The following is a 23,827-nucleotide window of genomic DNA, read 5'->3' as shown; positions in this document are numbered from 1 at the left end:
AATTTCTGGGATTGAATGAGGTGCTGACAAGTTCGCAGGAAGATTGTTAAAAATGAAAAGTTTTGGTTTGAATGCGGCAATGGAGAAGAAGCTTCGTGTAGTGCCTTTTAAGGTTTTGTTTGTAAAACAAAACCTTATCAAAATAAAAAAAAACCAAACCCAAAGTTTGAGGAAGGCGACTTCCGACTTCAGGATTTCCCCAACCATGTTCTGCGGGCTTATGCTGAGTCTTCCACGCTCTTCCTCTCTGCGCAAAGTCGCGGACAGTAGAACATGACATGCTCCAGGTTCTTAGGTTCTCCTTTTCTCGTACAGACAGCATGCCTCATTTGCTGTCCATCGGGATCATTCTCGCAATAACACACGCTGCCTTGTCAGAGATTGTTCTGAAGGTGTTGCACACCCTTACCGTCATTAAGTGCTAAATAATGCTTACTCTTCTTCGATTGCTTTCATACGCTGGTGCTTCCTCCCTGGTGTCGATACGCTGAAATTGGTTTTAGTGCCAATCATCACCTCCACGTATTTGATAACCGGCTTTGAAGTGGCGATGTGGCCACCAGCACGAATACTAACCGCATTCCTCTTGTAATGAACTTATGGAATAGAAGGGTTAAACGATCATCCTAATTGCCCGAGAACGACCTAGGGGGAAGAGCGATCCCAGAAATTTAAAAAGTTGGCGAAATTGACTGTGAAGGTCCGTCCACAAAGACTCAAGCTCCATCAAAGTGCTCGGTTGACTCGTTCTTGCACGCCTCTGTGCTAGCCAGGCTCGGGAATGTGGAGGGGAGGGTCCTTTGAACGCTTTGATCCCTCACATGTCATTAGTGGAAAATTAACGTGTCTACACCGATGCGTGGGTCCGGATTTAAAAATAGAACACTAACAAAGAAATTCGCGACGGCCTGACGATGAAAACCAGAATGCCAGCTAAAACTGGAAAAGAAACAAAAATAAGTCGGGAAACCGGAAGCTAGACGCTTCAGGTATGAAAGGTTTTGTTTATTTCTTTTATGATGAGATTTGGGTGTGCATTTGTCCCATTAGCATGTAGCACGTAAAATATGCATATATTATGTGAAAATAGCCACTTTCAAGTGATATTGACATTCATAGTCTCGAATTTGCAGAGAAGCGACAAATTTGACTTAGTATTACTTTGTTAGTAATAATGCGATTTTCACCAAATTTGGCAGGATCATGCTATATGCTGTAGCCTATATTGTTGCAAAATTTTGTGATTCTAGGGTGAACTTAAGGGGGGTTTTCCTGTCAATTACTAAAAATTATAGTAATGTACTATTATTAACTTTATTTGAACAGGCATCGGTATGGAGGGTATTTCGGAGCCTAGGCACCATATAGTGACAGCCCCCTGATTTTTTTCAGATTTTTCGGTTGGGTAGTTTCTGAGAATGGGTTCGTTAAAAAAATGACCACTTTCAACCCCCCGCACCCCCCACCTTTACAACAAATGTCAAAACTAAGACTGGCTTCGAAAAGTACTAATCGAGACCTTTAATTTGATACCCCACATGACTATATTTGATGAAAAAAAAATTTACAGCCTCCCTTTGCATGTATGGGGACCCCCCCTTAAATTCGACATAAAAGGATGTAACTCACTATATGCGTGAGCGTTCACAGTTCCCACTTTCCTACCAAATTTGGTGCCAATCGCTACAACCGTCTCCGAGAAAAATGCGTGTGACGGACAGACAGACAGACAGACAGACAGACAGACAGACAGACAGACAGTAAACCGATTTTAATAAGGTTTTGTTTTACAAACAAAACCTTAAAAAGGCTCGACCGCGCGCGTGGAGCCGTAAGTCTCCGGACCCGAGTGCGGCGATCGAGAGAGAAGATCCAGGACGGATCAGAATCCCGATCATGATTTCTTGTGCCTCAGATCGTTATTGAGGCGCGGCCCTACGGTACCTTTAGTCGAGGTCCTATGTTTACCTTTTGTAGTATTTTGAGCTCTTCGTCAGCGAACGCTTTCCGTACTCAAATTAGTTGATAAAAACTTCTAAACGCACGATAATCCCTTCGGAACAACGTTGTCGCCATAGGATACGGTGGTAAACTGTTCGTTATTATTTAAATTACGAAATTGGCATGGTGAGCACTCGTTTCTTTGTTGGAAGGTGACGGTTTGCGGTTTGTGATCCACCATAAAGATGGTGAACTTCCATGCTTCAATCATATGAAGAAAGTGTTCTATCGCCAGGCACATAGTCAGGATTTCTCGGTCGTAAGTTCCGTCGAACTGAGCTTTCCTGCAGTTGACCCATTGATGGAAAACTGCTCCCATCGAGAAGTCAGATGCATCGCAAATTGCGTTTCGGATGAGAAAGACTTTTTTAAGATTCAGATCCATTTATTGGGTGAATTTCCTTTGATCCCGCTATGAAAAATATCGGTAAGTGGTGCCTGTGTTGCTGCTCTCCATATTTTTTCATCCCTCACAATAAAGTTTGTAAGCGGTTGGCTTATTCTTCAAGTGAAGATGAAGCGATTAATACTTCATTGGTGTTGGACTAGCAGGAGTCCTCACAAAGCCTTGATAATGAATCCCTGCAAAGCTTGCGCTGCATTTCGTGGGTTGCAACTCATACATAAAAGGAAACTTTTAAAGGTCAAACAGCGTTTTGATGGCAGTTTTCATTAGGTCTGTTGTCGAAACTATCTAGAGCGCTAGGGCGGAATCCTGAATGTGCTGAATTGGGTACTTGTCGACACAGTTCCGGCTGTGGAATGCACGACAATTGCGTACATTCCACATTATTTCTTTTACGCACTTTATGTAGGGGTGCAGCCCAAGATGAATGGGCAAATTCCAACTGGATCATAGTTTTTGCAATGTTCGGTTTGTCTGGAGGGAACCGTCTAGTCCCAGCTGTCCTGCTATTGTAAGGTAGACATTATATCTTCTAGCTCTTTCTAGGTACGTTATTTTGGTAAATTCTAGCATGATATTATGATACAGGGTTTCTACAGTAATTGTCCTGATAGGCACATTCTGCCACCTTTCCTCGGTTGTTGGGTTATGGAACCTCGGAGATAATTGTGCTGAAGATCTGGAAGAATTTGATAGTGCGGTAATGAACCGAGTGTAGGTTTAGTAGCGGCTGCTATTATAGATTCCTGTTGGCTGCGGAAAGCTTGTACCATTTCTTTTTGTATGGGCTTTGAAGTTTAGATTACGGATAAACGCATATATCGGTGGCTGTGTCTATGAAGAATTGTGCCTTCGTATTTTTGTCAAATATTAATAGGCGCCATGAAGCGCATGAAACGGGATCGTTCGCTACCATTTTTTGGACAATTACTGACTCTTGATGCCGTATCCTAAAGTGCAGTTACACGAACGCTTCGGCATTAAATTTCCAGTGTTACCAATATATTTCGGGGGGATCGAGGGAAGATATGGATGAGGGGGGGGGGGATATGGATGAGGAATTAGACTGCAGTTGATGTCTTCTAAACTCGAGTTTTCTGAAGAGTTTTGGGGCCACGGGCGAAGGTGACACACGACCAATTAGATGCATCGGGGAACTGTATTTAAATGCTTAAAGGCAAGCGGCGATTTGGAAAATTTCGGAGTAGGTGCTCCTCTTACACGACCTAAACGACCAGCCACATACTGCTCGATTTTACTAATTAGGAAGAACATGGTAGTTTGTTAAATAATATGGGGACTAAGGCCTTACAGATCGAAAACCGATGCAAAACTGTAAGTTAGAGAAATAAAAGAAAAAAAGCGATATCTTGTCATCACAGTCAAACATACAGCTGGGACTTAAATGGGGTTTTCTCACAGGGTGGAGGAAGGCCCACATTGTAATCGGAAAGAATTCTATTAAGGCACCTGGTAATGACCATCTTGCTATGGTTTCTGTCAATACTCTACATTTGGTGCCATCGCAACGGGTTTACATTACGAAGACTGGACTAGTTGTGTTCACTAGAAGCGTTGATTGGTCTAGTTATACGTTTTCCACTTTACCAGATATGGAATACCAACTAGTGCAGACAGTCAGGTATCTACACAGGGGGTGATTCCAAATTCACAATATTGAAAAGTTTGGTCCCAACTCCAATGTTATTAATAAAGATCAAATATGGCAAAATTGTATTTTCTGTTTGAATTTATTTCCTTCTAGATATCATGCCCTGTCAGTTGTGGCTTAAGAATGCATTCAAAATCTTCTCTGCTCGTCGTAAAAAGTGACTAAAAAGAATAGAAGTTTGTGGGATAGCAGCCTGCAATTTTCGGAGAGATGCTGACACACAGCCGAAATTTGCACATGCTCCTCGACAGTGGCATCGAGGATCACCAGAATGCTCGCTTTCTCCAACTGGAGCGAGAACTCCCAGAATATAAGTTGGAAACTCTGACCCTAAGCGAAAGAAGATGGTGGGAGTTTCCTTTTTGCAGCAATGTGCTTTTGTACTCTGGAAAGGCACGAGATAGGTAGCAAATGCGAATCTGGTGCCGAGACGGTTACCGCAAGGCGCGCTCTATTGACCTGGGAACCGGTTTCTGGAAGGATTCTTACCTCCGCTGATAGCAAAGTACCAACGGGGATTTCCAATATAGTGCAGAAGGATTTTTTCCACGAGCAGTTACACGGAATTCAGAAGAGGCTTCCTAAAGGTGGCATTGTGATCGTGATGGGTGATTCGAATGTTAAGGTGGGGTTTGAGAACACCTAATGCTATGGTGGGCTTGAGAAGCACGGCCTTGGCGACTGTAATGACAATTGTAGGAGGTTTATGGATTTCTGTAGCTTCCACCGCCTCGTCATTGGTGGCGTATTGTTCGAACACAAACATTGCCATTAAATTGATAGGGCTTCAACGAAGCGACAACGTAGGAGAAACTAATAGCTACTATCAGAGCGACATATGATGGTGCTGCATCGAGGAAAAACCTAAAGGAATGTCACCCGTGGGTGATGTGATCGGAAGGCGGAAGTGGCAGTGGATAAGTGATATACCAAGGAGAGGTGACAATGTCATTGTTAATTAGGCCCTGCTGTGGAATCCACTCTTAGAAGTTGGTCGACGAGTGAGCACTTGACGCGAAGTAGAGAAGTAGAGCAGGCGTGCGGGTATCTCGGGAGGTCCTGGGGTGCATTTCAGCGAACCGTGAACAATGGTGCGTAGGTATGTTTAAGGCGCTATACTCCACCAAGGAATGAAGAGCAACCATATAGTTATCATAGAATTGCACTGCCATGTTTAAAACACACTTTTGATTACCTCATCATAACTAACATTGAAACAATAAATAACTTAGCGTCTACCTTAACAGTTATGCTAAATCTAAGGAATAATCTGAAGACTAAACTAACTTATTACTAAAAGTATAAAAAAAGGAAGTGAAGTGAAGTCGGTGAAGTTTTAATAAAATTTTGGTGGGACGGGGCGTAGGATGGAATACATGCAGGCACGAATTGGGGATTAGGAGCTGGGGATCGATACTAAGGATGGGTATGTTTCGTAAATTGGGGCTGGGAGTAATTATCGGTGTAGAAGACTATTCTGCCCTGTGAACATTTGGTTAGCAAATTAATGTCGTGATGGACGAGGACAGCGTCGATGCGGGCAGTATGACAGGAATCATATAGGATTTGATTGGGGATATATTTGGAATGATCTTCGTTCTTGTAGATCCTCGAACAATGTTGGAAGATCTTCCGTTCTCTCAGGTGGAGTCTCTCTATCTGGGACGCCGAACTTATTTTTTTGGGGCGTTGGAGCGCTGTATTTTAGGAGGGGAAAGAGCGATTTGCAGCCATCACAGGGAAGTATTTTTGGTGGACGTGTAAATGATGAGGTCATCTGCGTATTGTATGATTTTGACAGGATTAGGGTCAGAACTCGGTTGAGGCAGTTCAGTGGTGAACAGGGAAAACAAGGTGGCTGAAAAAACTTAACCTTGAGGAATGCCTCCTGGCAATACAACAAGTAGATAGAAATAGTGAGCGATTGCGTTTCTAGTCTCTTGAATATTATTTTCTGGTTTGTTTTAATTTTTCTTTTATTAAAGCCTCGGAGTATAATAAGATTTCTATTTTTACAAACAACGCTTCCTCAAATTCTAGAGCTAACGAAATAACGAAATTTCGAAATAACGCGGACGGCAAATTTCTCTTGCAGTGGAGTCAAATTTTTTCGTGTTGCGCGGTATATAATCTTGTCCTGTTGAAACCAATTATCTTCTACATCAGCGATTTAAGGCGAAAGATATTTGGTTAATATCCGACACCCAGAAAGTACAAAATATAGGTTTGAAATTTTAATATCACAGTCCGAATTTGATTCGATCTTCGTTTCAAGTCGATACAAGTACTTTGGGACTCTGACTTGACTCGTTCGACAACCAGTTACGATATAAACCCTTCTGTTACCAATGAGATTTGAATTGCGACCTTTCATTTCGACATTAACTACTAGGTGTTCGCGAAACAACACCTTGATGGGTGATGTGATGTGCAATATTATAGTGGAAAATGTACCGCAAGCACCAAGTAGAATTGAACTCTTTCATGCAAGAGAAGGGAAAAAAGATTCCCATATCCTATTGTAAGATACTTTCACATGCAATGATCAGGACGTCATGGTTCTTGCGAACGAGAAGGCGCGATCATGGTGTAATGTATTGAACGCATTACCCGGCGATTTTTTGTGATGTGATATCATATTACTAAAAATCATTTATCACTTATGGTAACCTGTATTGACTTTTGTTTTACTTAGGATTGTGCAAAAAAGTCTCCAGAGTTATGTTCGCACAGGTACCCGAAATATTTTTTTCATGCAAAAACAGGCCAGGGCAATATGGGATCATAGCACTGACAGACTTACAAGCCACCGTCGAATGGTGTGATGTATCGAACGATACATTGCAGTGGTGATATGAATTGATATGATGTCACATTGGTGCGGACATTACAAAACTCTACCTCACAAGAGCAATGTAATCATTACTACTCTGCTAGGTGATGTGTTGTTTGGTAATGTAGGGATGTTTCGTGATGTTTTGATTGTATGGATCGCTCGATGGTAATGTGATAATTCATTTTTCAAGGTGACATCACTTTGTGATATTACATGAACATCACATTCAAATCACACCCTAACAACCACTAAGCGATCCTGGCCAAGTGGTTTGGTTCTCAGCCCCAAATTCGACTACCTTTCAAAATAGGGAACTTCAATATATTTACAAAGCTTTTTACAATTCTAATTACTTTTACGATTAACGAAATATCTATGCAAAATTTCACAGATAGAAGGCCAGCTCAACTTCTATGTTTTGTAATAGGTAGAATATGTTAGTAACTAAGGACTCACTTTTTTCGCTTGCTAATAAAGTAAGATAGACAAACCCATTTAGCCTAAGTGGACATCAGTGGTGTTGTGCCCACATACATTTTTACTTTGAGTTTACAAATATGCTATGTTTCGAATACAACTTTCCGATAGTCCTTTCTTCACTGGTAGCCAACCGACTACCTCTTCATTCAGGTGAACAATGCTAAATAATCATTGAAGGACCCTTACATAAGAGTTTGCAAGGTACTCCAACTCGGAGCGAAATCTTACAACTCTCAGGCTCTCAGACCTTTTACTTCAATTAATTTCAAGCGATTTTGGGTGACAACCATGTTGGTTTCCAAAAGGATCGGCTGATAATTTAATTAAAACGGTACTTACGTACTTAGGAACCAATAAAGCATGCTATGCTGCAATAATTGCTGGTACATATGCTAAAGCCTCACAAGCTAATTATCTTAGGAAACTTTCCATCAAATGAACTCTAGATAATGACCCAATCGTGTCTCCTTCAAAGGGTCGTTATCCCATAACTCAAGAGCTTCGCTAGAGCCAGCAATCCCAATTAAATTACTTGCCAAGCACTATCACAACAATTTAAAATTCCATCTACACTTGTCCTAGATCAGTTCTACATTTTAACTGCAGACGACAGGCAACATTAAATTTAAAGTGGTTAATAATTAATGTGCTTTTAAATCATAACTGCCTCCAGCCCCCAATCCCCAACGGAGGAATTCGTGCCCTATCATTCCCGATTTCCGGGGAGAGTGACACCCTTTTAAACCGAAACCGTGTACATTGACAGCCAGCCACCCTCCACGTTGTTGCCGAAAAACAGGATGCTGTCAGTGCTACCCTAACTTGCATTTGACGTTAGTGACTAAAAGCTATTTGGCCAAGGATTAAATGCTGTTAAGACGGGTGTCTCTGAGTTAAGCAAATTGTAATCTGTGGCGGAGTTAGCTGTTTGAAAGTAATTTAGACGGGAGACGTCTTCGTCAATCCAGGACAAAATTAGGGATATGTGGGCATTAAATATTAATCTGTAATCAATAGGAAATTGGCAACATCTATTCAACTGTGTAAAGCAATCTTGCGTGCGTATTCTTCTCGGTTCGCCGGAGGAATCGGATGAGATGTAGTGAGCCCACACTTCCGTCACCTACACGAACTTCCGCATCTCTACCATACCCTGCGTCCCTTTTTCCTGGCTGGAATTAAGTCATGAAACTCTCGGCAAAAAAAACTTCTCATTTTAATTGAAGTAACGATGCAACGTGGTCACTTTCGTTATGTGTCTCCGTCATATTTGTTTATGCAAATTGATGCAGACAAGGTATGGAAGAGAGCTTTCCACAAACATGTGTACCCTCTCGATATATGGAAAACCTGCACAAACTCGGTTCACCTTCGATTCACATCGCTCATAGAGGGTTTCCGGTTTTTGCGGCCGACGAAGACAACCAGCTGATTGCAGGCAGGCGCAGATAACCCGTTCAAAAAATCGAATTCTTGCTCATGTGACCAAGGGATCTGGGAAGGGGTGAGGTGAATGGGATATGCTACGACGAGTAGCATTCCCCGAGTGGTAGCACGCGGCTTCATTCGTGGCTGTCTCGTGTGTAATCCATCTCATTCTGGCTCAATCAGCCGGTTTACTACTGTTGTGTGAGTACTTGAAAATCAAATGCATATTATGGCCTATGGGGTGGAAATGTGCACACTTCATGCTGGGTATTGTTCGATTGAACAGTGTAGAAGTTATAAAGTGACTATCTTTTGATAAGAATTTTTTTAGAAGTATTGTACTTTTGAAATTTCGTCCGCAAGGATCATTCCAATCCAGTGTATTTATGGTACAACTCCCAACCATTTTTAAAAAGAATCTTTGGTCACTCCCTACTTGTTGGGGTCCTACTTCAACGAAAGCTTATTTCTCTCTGAGAAAACATGTCGTTATCCTCCAATACCATGCACGTTGATCTCAAAGTTGGCATCCCTTTGGAGTCGAATCCTAAGTACTTTTTTGAAAAAAAAGCGGCGGGGGGGGGATCGTAGTTTCTACGCCCGAGCATTTATTAGGACCACTAGCTATCTAGCTGTGGTAAAAAAAGGAGGCGAGGAGGGGGGAGGTGGAGTTTAGCCTGTGCAGATCTTCAGAGCCAGCCCCTAGCATTCATGAAAGGAGGTAACTTTTCCATCCTGCAACTAGACATCTCCCTGAGGTTCTTTAAGATTGGTTTTCCTAGTGTCAGTAACCTGGTTCTAGGTAAAGCTGGGCAATCTTGAAGGAAGTGGATGAGGGTTTCTCCTTTTTCTGCAGTTTCGGCAATGCGAATCGGAAGGTATGCCGAGCCATAAGGGGTTTATTATTAGGTCTTTTAATCCTCCTTCTTCGCTTAGCATAGGTGGTGAGCCTCCGCCGTCTGAAGTGAAGTATTGCGAGTTAATTCCACCCTTAACAGTCAACGCTCCTTTTTATTCATTCATAAAACTCAACATAAGTGGGAATTATAACCAGCATAAATCAATTGTATTTCGACCAAAGTTTGACCGGCACTAGATTATTGTTTGAGAGAGGGGTCCTAAGTTCGCATCCACTTTGGGTACTAAACCCAAAACGTAGACCAAGGAAAGTAGGAGTAAGTTACTCCCTATCCAACCCTCAATCCTCAAACAAAAATACTCGTCGATATATTCTTCAATTTGAGTCAATTCTACCTTCGTTATCAACTGGCTTGGCATAGCCCTGAAAAAGAAATAGCAATTGGGGAGGATTTACAACGTTGGGCAGAGATATTTTTCATTTTAACCTTTTTATTATGCGATTTTTGATTTATTTAAATTTTAGTCACGGATTGAAAGGATCGGAAGTTTCAAGACCAAGTTGCACATCGTTACAGCATCATATCAGCTTCAGAATGTTGGGCTTGTAACAAGGGTCAAGTTGTCTTAAAAGAGTCCGACCATGTATGTTCTGAAAGGAGATGGAGATTGAGAATACGCAATCGGTCGCAGTAGTATACATCTTACAATGGTAAAAAAGGACACGTTTTCTAGTTGACAATATCTAGTAAAATATAAATCGCGGTGTTAACTGAGAGGGCGGAGGACTTAATATTCGACAGCTTTCATTTACGTTTTTATTTAGAAAATATCATCCAATTTTCGAGTGCTTTAATTCTGTTACTGTTTTTTATGATTTCAAGGCCTGGGGGAGTAAAATTATTGACCGATTTCTTGTTGTCCAAATGATGAAAAAACGGTTGAAAAATGTCCCAACTTTCGGTTTCATCTAGCATTACGAGTGTAGTCCTTAGCTACGATCTACCCATGGTGGCACGACCGCGTCCAGCCATTATATGATGCTAAGATGAAATTTTAATTTGGATTTGAATGGATTATGAGCGTCAAAATGTTGGTTGCACACTTACGATTTTCGAATTTGCGAATCACCCGCTGCTAGGTAAGTCTGATTTTAGCTAGGAGAAGAATTTACTGCGATAAAATTTAAAGGTGTGATCGCCCCCATGTTGTACAATTTGAGCGAAAGTCATCTGATAGTTGACTGCGGTCGTGCTGCGGTAGGACGAACTCGCAAGGGAGGGTGTAATTCGCCTTCTTCAGGTCACAGGACTGATGTGGTGTATGAAGTCACCACTCTTTTGGGCGGCATTCTGCTCGTTTTCCACTGACTACAATAGTCACACCAATTTTAATAAGTGAGTTTTCTTTAGCACAAATTACATGTCCATAGTATCGAAGGCGCCTCCCTTGGATTTTTTTCACGATCGGTGCAATCCAACATCGATTGCCGGGTATTCTCAGTTCAGGTGTTATCATGCCGTCACTAGCCCAACTTCTTTGTTTCCATTACCGCGAGGCGGCGGTCATTGTCGTTGATAATCAGCCTGTAATTATAAACATAAAGGATAACAGGGTGGGCGACACTGTGGCAAATGTTTGGTTTGAGACACTCGTTGATGCCTCTCTCATAAATAATGACAGTTGTCATGCGTGAAGCGCAGTTCAGCATTCATAGCACTGATCCGAGATATTTAAATCGCTCTTTTCAGGGTACCTGCTTCATTGAAATCAGTCGTCGAAATAATCTGTTGCTTGAAAGCTGTGTTATGAGATGCTAGGAAAATATCTTCTACCTAGGGCAGTGTGTAGTGCACTGGATGTTCCATGTGACAGTGTCTATAACAATAGCAAAGAGATGGCGGGGGGTATTTCCTCGATGAACATTGACAGAGATCGATGAGGTTTTGATATAGCTGTCACAGTTCGAACTTCAATATTCTGGTCGCGGTAGAATAATTTTGTGTGAGGCGTAGTCAAACGCCTTCCCCAAATGCAATGCAGAGGGGGCGATGCTTGTCACAGTACTTTTCTCAACTGCCGGTTCCGTCCGAGCTCTATTACCAACCAAGTGGGCAGGGCTATACTTTAGATTGAATGCGAAAATTGCTGACTGTTGGTCTTCCACTCCTGTGTGGGATTGGTCCTTGAAAGTTCGGTTTCCCACACATCATTTTGCAAAAATTCATGTATCTTAGCGGTGATTGAAAATTGTATCTTATTGTATCCTTCGAAAATTTCGCAACACCACTATGGAAAGTAGTTTCTCTAAGCCGGTGAAGTACGATTTGCAGCACCATATCACTACCATCGGCTCTCCAATCTTCTCAAAGAAGCATCCTCTTTCACCCAAGAAGCTTGCTATTGCGAAAAAGGAAAATTTGATGAAACAGGTTATCTGCAGACCATCAAACAGTTACTGGTCTTTTTCATTGGATATGGTTCCTAAGCCAAACGGCGAATTGCAGCTATGCGGAGATTATAGGCGTCTAAACGCTCAGACAGTTCTTTTCAGACCTATATCCCATACCACTCACCCAATTGTCGTGTTTTTACACCCGTGGATCCAAATCCCTGTAGCTCCCGAGTTCGAGTTCACTAGGATGACTTTCGGCTTGCGCAACGCTGCGCAGACTTTCCCGAGGTTCATCCTTTCTGGTTTACGAAACTTAAACTTTTGTTTGGTATATATATTTGGTATATCTATATATGATTTGGTCGCTTCCGCTTCCGAATCTGAGAACTTAGAGCATCTCGAGTGCATTTTTCAACGTCTCCTTCAGGTCGGACTTATCCCAAACGTTGAAAAATGCACATTCCTCTAGGGGCAGGTGAAATTTCTCGGCCACATAGTAGTCCCTGACGGTATCCAACCTCACCCAGACAAGGTTGAGGTGATTAAGAGTTTTCCACTACCAACCACGGTGAAGGATCTGCGAAAGTTCTTGGGCATGTTAAATTTCGATCGTCGTTTCATGTCCAGGGCCGCTCATCATGGAGCAATCCTGAACGCCTACTTGTCTGGCCCCAAAACTAAAGGCTCCATGTGTTTGAGACAGTTAAACAACAGCTTGTTGAGGCAACATTGTTCTTATTTCCTCAGTCAGATGCTCCCCTAGCTGTGTCGATGCCTCAGATACTGCGGTAGTCGCCACTCTTCACGAGCGGATGAATCAATTCTCCCATTGACGGGATCGCGCGGAAGGCTTGCTTCGTTGAAATCGCGTGGTTTCAGCAGGGGGTGGAGTGATGTGGCGGTGCAGCGGAGGCGCTAATTGCGAATTCTCCTCCGTCGCTGTATTAATGTCCGCAGCAAAGTCGGTAGATGGCCTGGTAGTGGGTGGGACACAAATGTTAGGTATGGCGCGGTAAATGTCAGGTATGACATTTGTCCAAGTAATAAATTTTGTCAAGGAAATAAAAAGCCTTTCTGTTCTCGTCCGCTGGCCAGAGAAAAGTCCAAGTACTACTTTGTTCAAAAATAATAAATTGTGATATTGAACATTGAATAGAAAATAAATAATAAATAAATAAGACACAAAGGCAGGACATTGCTAGATTGATTCAGATCAGCACTGGCAATGCCAGCAGACGGGTGAGAAATAAAGTGCAGGGGGTTTGCCGGAACTATGCCATCCCCAGTGAGACACTGGGTAGTTGAATTTCTGGACATACTAAAGCCGAAACTTTCTGTCGGGAAGGACAAGCAACTAGAGGCCAAAAAACCTCTTTAGTTCTATATCGATTATGTCAAGGCTTTCGATAGCGTCCTGCATACCTGGTTAATCGATGTCCTACATCTGTATCGCATTGATCTGAAACTAATAGTTTTTGGTGACAGTCATGGAAGGGTGGCATACCACCTTATCAATGTGTACATCTGTGCTAATACCTCAGAACCCATCTGTATACGGAGGGGCATCTTCCAGGGGATTCGTTGACTCCCCTTTGGTTTTGTATGGCAATGAATCCCTTTTCATGGCTACTGAATGATGCTAGAGGGCATGGTTTTGCAATAAAGTACGCCCTACGTGTTACGTGCGATCTAACACACTTGATGTACTTAGATGACATCAAGCTCTATGCTGCTACTGACGACCATCTTAGAAGTCTGTTGCAAATAATAGATGTTCAGCCGTGATATTCGAATGGAGTTTGGATCAGATAAGTGTCGAGTCCAAGCCATTCGCAAAGGTCATCACGAGCCGCATGCCGGACATAGCATTGGTGACCTCCACATTGAAGCTATGACCGAGACAGATTTCTACAAGCAGCTAGGAATTCTGCAAGGAACCCATGCTCGAGTTGGTGATCTGAAGGATTCCTGCGACATGCGGATGAACCTGTGTCGTGACATTGGAGGTAGGGGCGTGGTTGAAATGGCGGCACAACATCATCGCCAAAGCGACTTATTTTTACGGCAAAGAGCAGGCGAGTCCCTTGCATGCGGCTGTCTGTAAGGCAGACTGTGGACTGACTCCACCTAACTTGAAGGATCGATCTTTCAATCCTCTGAGTGGGGTGAAGTCGGAACAAGAGTGGATCGATGAATGGAAATCGAAGGCAATGCACGGTAAACACGTGAATTGTCTTTGGCAGCCATTTATCGATTTGTATTTGTCGAACAGATGATTGTGTGCTGGGGAGCTCTTTGCTGAGACGGAGGGATTCATGTGTGCCATTCAGGGCGGCGTGGTCGCCACGCGAGCTTATAAAAAGCTCATAATGAAAGAACGGGTGGAGAACGACCAATGCAGAATGTGTGGTTCGACGTTAGAGACGTTGGATCATCTCATTTCTGGCTGTACTGTTATGGCATCGGTGCAATACATTACCAGGCATAATGCTGTATATGAGGTGATCCATCAAAACCTTGCATACAAGCATGGGCTGATCAGAGGAACATATCCTGTTTACCGATATGGGCCGCAAGCAGTACTTGATAGGTCTGCTTACAGCATGTATTGGACCGGCAAGTTCTGACTGATCGCCATACTCTACACACTGTTAGTTGACACGTCGGGTCGCTCCGTATATATAATTGATGTTGCTATCCCCCATAACCGCAACATCGAACGGTAATACGTGGAAAAGAAGGTGAACTATGAGCCACTGGCTCGGGAAATTAAAGAAATTTGGCGTCTCGAGCGGGTGGTTGTAGTTCCCATAATTGTACTTAAATCCCTCACGGCTTCCCTTGATGTCCTGGGACTTTCGCACAGTCTGGTTCAAACAATGCAGAAGTACATCATTCTGCATACGTGCTTGATGATGCGGGACGTTCTCGACGGATTCTCCCATTAACCTACCACCGGCCACCACCACCAGCGCCCCTTTAGTTTTTATGTGGGTAGGATTTCCGAGCCTAAATGCTTGGCACTTAGTGCTAGTATTAGGTCAAAAAAATCATAAGTCACTAGGAGTCGATGGAATTACCGCCAAATTGATTAAATATGGAGGCGACCAGTTACACCAAGTGGTTCATCAACTTGTGCTCAAGGTATGGGACAGCAAAGAGGAATTATCGACCTAATATATAAAAAGGGAGATATCACACAGTGCAGCAATTATAGAGGTAGCACGTTGCTGAGTACCATCTATAAGATATTCCCTGCTATCTTGCTAGGCCGGATAGCCCCATACGCCCAGAACATCATTGGTCAATACCAAAGAGGCTTCATTCCAGGCAAATCAACAACAGATCAGATTTTCTTTCTGTGGCAAGCGATGGAAAAGCTGTTGGAATATGGACATCGGTTGCACCATCTATTCATCGACTTTAAAGCCGCCGACATCAACAACGGTTTACGACAGGGGATGCCCTATGATGCGTCCTCTTTAACCTGGCCCTCGATAAAGTGGTCCGTGATGCTGAGGTAAATGCAAGATGTACGATTCTCTTTAAGTCCACCCAACTACTGGCCTATGCTGACGATATCGACTTCATGGGAAGAACCACCCGAGACGTACAAACTGCCTTCATTCAGATCGAGCAGGCGGCGAGAATCCTCCGAAGAATTTTTGGCTCTCTACGATTCCGTAGCCTATGTAACGACGAAATCTATGAGCGATACCATGACCGTCAGGTTATGGATAAAATCCGACTCAATAGGTTGCGGTGGGTGGGTCACTTAATCCGTATGAATGAGGATGATCCAGCCCGGAAAGTCTATAAGGGCAATATCTATGCTGGGAAAAGAAGACGGGGCAGACCATGCTTGAGATGGAGTGATGGCGTAGGTCAGGACGCCAGACAGCTTCTAGGGATATCGAATTGGTGGACCCCGGCGCAAAATCGGGATGTCTGGAGTTCCTTATTAAGGCCTGCCTAGACCGGATACCGGTTGTTGCGCCGTTGATGATGATGCCCGCAGGCACCTTATATGATACTTTTTCAGCAAGGCTGACATAAGAGGTTTTTCAAGTAATTCCGAGGACTTCGAAACTTCAAAACTTTCAAATGAACAACGATAGTGCGGGGACCTAGTTGAAAAAATTTCTACTAGCCCTTCCTGCCTTTAGTACTTAACATACTTTCACTGTTGCGTCGGGTACATTTCTGATGTTTGCTAGTTAGAATTCGGATGTAAAATTAAAGTAGCAACGATCCTGTTTTGGGTTGCCTGGAAAATTATCCCAATTCAATTTTCGAGGCAACCCAAAACAGGATCGTTCCTTTAATTTTAGATCTATTCCCTTCTTAAGTTGATGCACAAATAAGATTTTTCAGTGGCATCCTTCTTCATTAATCTTAGAGCTTCGTTCCGTGCGTCTTTACGTTCCTTTCGTTTTGAGTGTCTATTTTTCGTCCTTGCAGGATAGTATTATCTCAAAAAAATCCGCCAACGAAAACATATTTGCTTCGAATATTAACTAGAGATTGGGAGTGCTAAATCCCCCTCCCCTAAATCCTAAAGGTCCTAATCCTAGTACAACGTCAAATCATTCCCAACGGCATTCCTAACATACAATGTCCTTTTTATTCATCCTCGACTATAATATGGAAATGTAGTTTGGCACACACTTGCACACGATTTGCGGTGCGGCGCATTTTCTGGCATCCATAATGGGTTCTAAGCTTACGACCGAATGAAAACGAAAACACGAACACTGTCCAGGGAGTGGCTGTGCCCAGTAGTAGCGCTTCACTAGTCGCACTCTTGAAATTCGGCAGCATCCCTCAATAGTACTTACCGACACCGAAACAGCATTCTTTCAGGAAATCTGCTCCGAGAAAAGCACATAAGCAACCCCCATTGTTTCGAGCATTGCGAGACTGTTTTAATTAACCCCGGCATCCAGTGATTTGCTAGTGAATAGTGAGTGCACTTTTTACCGTCTGCTGCCCCCAGTAGTATTTGCAGTGAACCGACCCGCGATTAATTGGACAACTGCACGCTTGCACGCCTGTACACCCCGCCCCGCCGTCAAGTGAGTGAATGAGTGATAAGCCCTATCCACCCGCTACTGGAACCGTGTGTCTCGCCAATTTAACGACAAGACTGCCGGTGTGCCTGGCGTGTGCATTGTGACCGTATCACTACCTTGCTTGTCTCGTCTTTTGTTGTGCTCCCTGTATTGTGCGCCGGTAGTTGCACCGGCATTGTACCCCGGCGACGTCTAATTTAATCGATAGATGCATTTTGAATGCCAGTGCAGGTGCACAAGGGAAACCGTCTAACTGCATAGAAGCGGAAGTATCACACGTTGAATTATTGCGAGACTTTTCCGACTTTCCGAGTGAGACCATTTGGGTAGTACTGCATTGTGCCGGCAGTGAGCGACCCGGAAGAAGAAGGCGGACAGAAGCTAGAAGGACTCACCTTAACCCTTTTGGACTTGAGATTCTCGTCGCACGTTGTGGTCGCCGACACCATCAGCGGAGTCAGATTAACCCAGGCATCCGGTAAAATAGAGTAACGTATAACAAGCAATTGAACAAAAACCTTCTGGCTGACGCGAAGGTTGCGTGTATATGCTAAGAGCTTTTTTCTGTTTCGGCTGCTATCCTTTAATCCCATCAACGCTTCTCCATACAATTGTTTCTGTTGTGTGTTCTGACTGTGATCGCGGTTTTGGCAAACCCCATGCAAATTTCCAGCACAAAGTGAAGCCACTTGCGGTGTTGTAGCGTTGTCGACTAGCAAAAAGGAAGACACTCCTCGAAGCCATTAGAACCACAGCCCCAAGAAGGTAGTGTTTGATTAGAGATAAAGCAAACAGACTAGACAACAGAACAAGAAAATACAGAACACACGAACAACACATTCCATTTACCGATCGCTCTCCGCATTTGTGTTATGGTAGTGCTCTTGGACCCTAGAAGAGCCAGTTTCAAAATGATGGTAATTATATACTTAGAAAGATTGTTTAGTTGAAAAGTATTTTGCTCTAGTTTAGAAGTTTTCCGTAGAACGATTGCCAATTTTCCTATTCTTTCTCGACCATATTTACTGTGTTTTATCCTGACAACGTTCATCCTTTATCATTTGTGCCTTGTGTGTCGCTCTTCCACCATTAGGCCTAATAATGGAAGCAAGGATGCTGTGGATTCCTTTTGTTGGACTTTTTATTTATATACCTCATGTTCTGAAAATGTCGAATGGTTCCGGCTGTGCTCATACCAAACTTGGAGATGGATGTGTTGCCGTATTCCATAAATCATTGTGATTTATCTTGGGGATGGAGAGCAATCGAAAGTTTCATGGACAGCAACGTGTTATGCTTCCTTTTAATTTGTTCGAACTTTTATTTCTTTTATTGTCTTATGCTTCGATTTAGATAAAGATTAGGCTCATATCCTTGTATCGATCAGCAAGAGATGTCAGCAATCGCAAAATAATTGAAGTCAAATGGCGCCCAATGTGGGTCATAACAAACTTTATATGTCCCGATGTTGAAATCAGATGCAAGTTTACCCTTTCTTGGTGGTGAATATTGTCGTGGTGTTAGCTTAGTCCTAGCGTCTCAAGGTCAGTACCCATGAATATATAACATTTTTTTCTTTACCTCGGAAATGAAGTAGATGTGACATACGACTTCACTATCCTGCTGGAGTTCAAACCAGACATCTCTTGAAAATTGACAATCACTTCAGATTTCTTAGAGTATGGGGCTCACTGTCTGATTGTTCAAATTGATGATGGTGTGGCTTTTCTGACGTAACTTCATATGTTCAAAAAGAAAACTAAAAAGCTTTGCTTCATATTTGGTTTCCTGCTCCAGCTAGATCCAGGCAACTACAGACGTCTCTTTCTTTTTCAATGGTTCAACACATCAAACCTACATCATCATCATCAACGGCGCAAAAACCGGTATCCGATCTAAGCTTGCCTTAGCAAGGAACTCCAGACATCTTGATCTTGCGCCGGGGTCCACCAATTCGATATCCCTAAAAGCTGCTTGGCGTCCTGACCCACGCCATCTCTCCATCTTAGGCACTTTTCAACGGTCTCAAAATTATAGTTCTTCTCTTATCTTTATTGTTTTCATTTGACCAGTGCAATTCGATGTTGCTGTTTCTTTGGCGCTGACATTGTCACCATATACTTCGTCTTGTTTTCATTAATGTGCAGCCCGAGATCTCGTGTCGCCAGCTTGATTTGACTGAATATATATATCTCGGGTTGCTGTTCCCATAATGTCAATATCGTCAGCGTAGGCCACTAGTTGAGTGTACTTGAAGAGGATGGTGCCTCTTATATTGACATCTGCATCACGAATCACTTCCTCCAGGGCCAGGTTAAAGAAAAGAGGATGCATGATAGAGCATCCCCTTGTCTTAGACCGTTGTTGATGTTGAACGGTCTTAAGAGTGATCCCGCTGCTTTTATCCGGCCTCACACATTAGTCAGGGTCAGCCTAGTCAGTCCTATCAATTTCGCTGGGATACCCACTTTTCTCATGGTCGTGTACAGTTTTACCCTGGCTATGCTGTCATAAGCGGCCTTGAGGTCGATGGAAAGATGGTGCAAGTGATGTCCATATTCCAACAGTTTTTCCATCGCTTGCCGCGTAGAGAAAATCTGTTCTGTTCTCTAAAGTGTTTTTGGTATGGGCCAATGATGTTCTGGGCGTATGGCGCTACCCGACCTAACAAGATAGCGGAGAATATCTTCTAGATGGTACCTCTATAATTGCTACACTGCGTGATATCCCCCTTTTTATGTATGGGATAGATAATGTCTCGTTGCCAGTCATTAGGCATTAATTCGCGGTCCCACATCTTGAGCATCAGTTGATGAACCGCCTCCATATTTAACCAATTCGGCTGTAATTCCATCGGCTCCTGCCAACTTATGATAAAAACCGTGCGGTTGCTCCCTATACTTTTCGATATCACAGACCTCTTGGTTCTCCTAACCTTCCTTTTTCCGTCTATGAAGTCGCTTCTTCTCTCGACGGAGTTCATGATAAGCCTCCGCGCGTGCCCGCGTTTTTTTGAGAATACAACATTACTCGGTATGTAGCATTCTTCCGTTCCGTTGCTAGCTTGCATTCATTGCCGAATCAGCCGTTCCAGCTTTTCTTGTGGCTGGGGCCAAGTATATTTGTGGTCGAATCAGTGTATGTTTGTGGACCGCTTTCCGCGCAAACCAGGTATCTGTAGGAGCGTGAACGTTAATGAGGCTTATATTTCTAAATGTGCCTCGCAAGCGCAGATTGCATAGCCTTTCGTTTATGTTTTCAGACCTACATCGTTCCAATTAAATGTTCCTATATATCGGTCCAAGCTCAATGAAACTGATATTAATCACACTGGTGACCTTCCTTATGTGAAGCCAAAAGTGCTACTTTTGGTATTTGCATGGTGAAGAACCTTTGTAGTATCGTTATGTCAGTTAATTAACTTTTGGGATTTATTCTTCAGCTTTCCTAAGCTCGCTAAGTAAAATTTTGTTACACAAAGTTTATTTCATTCATTTAACTTGTACACAGATTGGGATCGGACGCGCGCGCTGACGTCTTGCAAAAAATGGGAGTCTTCTTCTTCCTTTACTTCTCAGCGGTGTTGTGTGCTGAAGAGACTCACGAAATGTTGACTTCGTACTGCCACTTCCACATGCCTCGCGGCCCGGATGGATGGGAGGAACTGGCTGGCCGACGGCGGCGTCACAGCACTCCCCTTTCAGTGATGTTCGCTGGAAGCGGGCTGAACGAAATCGTTTTGTGGCGCTTGGGGGCTGTGATTGTCGATAAAGAAAGGATCCTCCCTGTTGGACCGTGCAAATTGACGGAGATGTCGCTGCCGATGGTAGCGGCAGTGATGGTAGATCCTTATCTTTCTCCGTAATATGTCTCGAAGTCGGCGTTGGTTTAATAACATAGTCTGCGCAAGGCTGCAGAAACTCTCGACGAATGTAGAGGGGCAGGCGTCAGGAGGGCTCTGAGTAGAGAAGAATTCTCCTGGCAGCATCTCCGCAGGGGATGCCTGCAAATCCTCCCTAAAAGTGGTGCGGAGGCCAAGCAAGACCAGAGGCAATAGATTAGGTCATGGCGTTCTTGGTTGGCCCCTTTTTAGCATGTGGTGGGTGCGCTCTACCATTCCATTTGATTGTGGGTGGTAACGTGTAATGCATATCCTCGAGAATCCCAAGAGTTTCGCCGTCGTAATCGTTAATGGTGTCCCAAATAGACTGATTCATCTATCGATGAGCGCTCTGGCCTGCCGGTCGTAAGCGCTGATGGCAGGTAAGGTCTAACTGTTTTCGTGGAGATGGAGAAGTCGTCGATTATGAACGGCTTGAGATCTAGGCTTGATTTATTTGGGTATATGCTGAAGCTCCTAATCTTCGACATTCGCCAAGGCAATTGTCTCTGGATTTAGCGCTGCGGGCATGGCAATAGTGACGAAGCGGAAAAGTGCTTCAGCGGCCACGCTGCCTTCTCCCTTGACGAGAGCCAGCTTGGTATTAAATCGGAGAATAAAATCCATCTGGCGCGCTTGCCTGGGCGACACTTTATCCGGTACGTTGGGATACTCTGTAAACGAGGGGCCTGTGTGTGATCGGTGTAGATCGTGAATGATCTGCTTTAGGGAATTCTTTGAAAGTTTTTAACCGTAGCTCATAATCCTGGGTGCATATTTCGATGTCGGATAACTTCCTAGAGAAGGACGCTAGCGGTCTCCATTCTCCGTCAGGGTCCTGTTGTTCGAGAGCCACACCAATGGCGAAGTCCAAAGCGTCGTTGCCTAGAGCCAACGGGGCATCAGGTTTGAGGAAGATGGTGGTAGTTGCCTCAGCGATGGCGAATTTGCTTTGGAAAAACGCATCTGCTTAGGGATTCCTCCGCAATGGAGATCTGGTAGAACGCCATCTTTAGGTCTATGATTGAAAAAATTGTTCCGTCGATCTCCTGCAGCAGAGGGTAGCTCCACGACGACCAGAAGAGGGTAGCAATTCGCAGTTGTACAGGCATGGAGTCGCCTGTAGTCACCCGTGATGTAGTTGGCTCGCCCACTGGCTGGACGAGGGACGAATGATTCCCAGGATCAGAAGTCGCTTAAACTCCTCTTTGGCTGCGGTGAGACGAGGCCGGCAAGTCTCCGAGGGCGTTCGAAAATCGGTGGACCAGGCGTATGTATCTGATGGCGAATCGGAAGGTCAGGCAGTTTGACTGCCGAACCGTCTGGCTGGGAAAGGTTGGCAAACTCCTGTAGGATGCCCTGGTATTTGACGGCCAGATTTCCAGCAGACGAATTAGTGTGGTTGGCGGCGGAGATGCCATGGACTTAGGGCTATGTAGCACTTTGATATGGAGGTGTCACTCAACTGATGACCTCGAATGTCGATAAGCAGGTTATAGTGGCAGAGAAAATCCGCCCCCATGGTGGCCATGTCGACGTCGGCTATTGTAAAAGTCCAGTGGAACGGTCGGTGTAACCGTAAATTGCGTTGTAGGTTATGAGTTTCGTACGTGACAATCGATAAGAAGTTAGCTGCATTAAGCGTAAGAGCTTGGCGCGATCGCTTCCTCTTCAGAATTAACTTCCGAAGGAGCGACGTAACGGAGCCGGAATCGACTAAAAATTTGGCGTGCGAATTTCTGTCGTACACGAAAGGCGGTTTTCAGTGGAAGTTGAAGTAGCGCCGTCCGCCGCCGCCTGTATTGAGGCGGTGCTAATTGTTTCCCTGGAAGGAATCCAGGAAACAGCTCGGGGGCCTCCAGTTGCTTGCGTGACGGCCGTAGTTGCGATGGAACCAACAAGAGTTTGTCTGCATTTGTGATCCGCGTTCTCGACCTGTTGCATGGTCTGAATCGAGATCTCCATGTGGGGCGCCCTTGATGCCGGTTTTCTCCCTGCCTCCGAGTGAGGAAGCTGAGTTGAGCCAAGGAGACGCGCATGGCTGTGTCATATCTTGGGCTAGGGATTCGGTCGTGGGGGATCGAGCTGCAGTGGCGTTAGCGACTGATGGCGTGCTAACTGCCGCGGTGGGCGGAAAGTCATGTACGAGCTCATCAGCCAATGAAGCCAGTTCATCGAGGATAGATAATTTGATTACTTTTAACGTACGGGCAATAGTTCGAGCCGCTTGATTCTGATGACATCGTTGGATATGGATCTCCCGGTTTTAAATCGAATTGCCTTGGGGATAAGTAATATGTATCGGTTCGGTGAGTCTTCTCCTGATGAGGCCTTCGAGCGTCTCCCCAGCTGTGTCAAGCGTACCTAGTGGTCAGTATGGAAACGGCAGCTCAGGGTCTGCTTTGCCTTTGCTTATCAGCGCCGGACTTCAACTTTCCAGCGAAAAAAAGAAAACAATGTTCTTCTCCGTCCATCTGTTTGATTCTCCTTTTAGCCGATCTGTACTCTGTAATTTTGGTTCATGCATTCTCTGAAGTATCAAACCTGACAATTTTACTGCTCGATTGGCGATTTCGAGGCAATGGGTGTCGAAGTGGAGCTTATTGTTGAAAGTGACTCCGAGGTTTTGAGTGGAATTTAGGTAGGATACGGAATGTCCGTAAGAGATTAGAAGAAGGAAGTAGCAAACAGAAACAAGTATGAAGAGGGGGAAGGCCGCTAATAAAAAATAAAAATAATAAAGGATCAGAGTAGATCCCTGCGGGACGCCAGAGGAGGAGGACAATGAGCAGGATGTGT

General features: G+C 44.0%; 1 protein-coding gene across 13 annotated transcripts in view; it reads left to right on the top strand.

Moving 5' to 3' along the window:
* Positions 1 to 23,827, top strand: part of LOC119650369 (protein alan shepard) — a 460,805-nt gene that overhangs the window by 10,036 nt on the left and 426,942 nt on the right. Inside the window, exon 1 of one of the 13 annotated variants that reach the window (XM_038053096.1) lies at positions 16,861 to 17,626. The exons of 11 other annotated variants lie outside the window; for them this stretch is intronic. Coding sequence is in view for 1 of the 2 variants with exons in the window: in XM_038053093.1 (XP_037909021.1) it covers positions 18,021 to 18,065 (45 nt within the window). In the remaining variant the exon portion in view is untranslated. Of the gene's footprint in view, positions 1 to 16,860; positions 18,066 to 23,827 lie in introns of those variants that run through there. One more of the 13 variants, XM_038053093.1, reaches the window with a different exon arrangement.

This window comes from Hermetia illucens, chromosome 2, assembly GCF_905115235.1.
Source record: "Hermetia illucens chromosome 2, iHerIll2.2.curated.20191125, whole genome shotgun sequence".
Lineage (NCBI taxonomy): Eukaryota > Metazoa > Arthropoda > Insecta > Diptera > Stratiomyidae > Hermetia > Hermetia illucens.
Note: the sequence above shows the minus strand (reverse complement) of the source record. Positions and strands in the feature narration are given on the sequence as shown.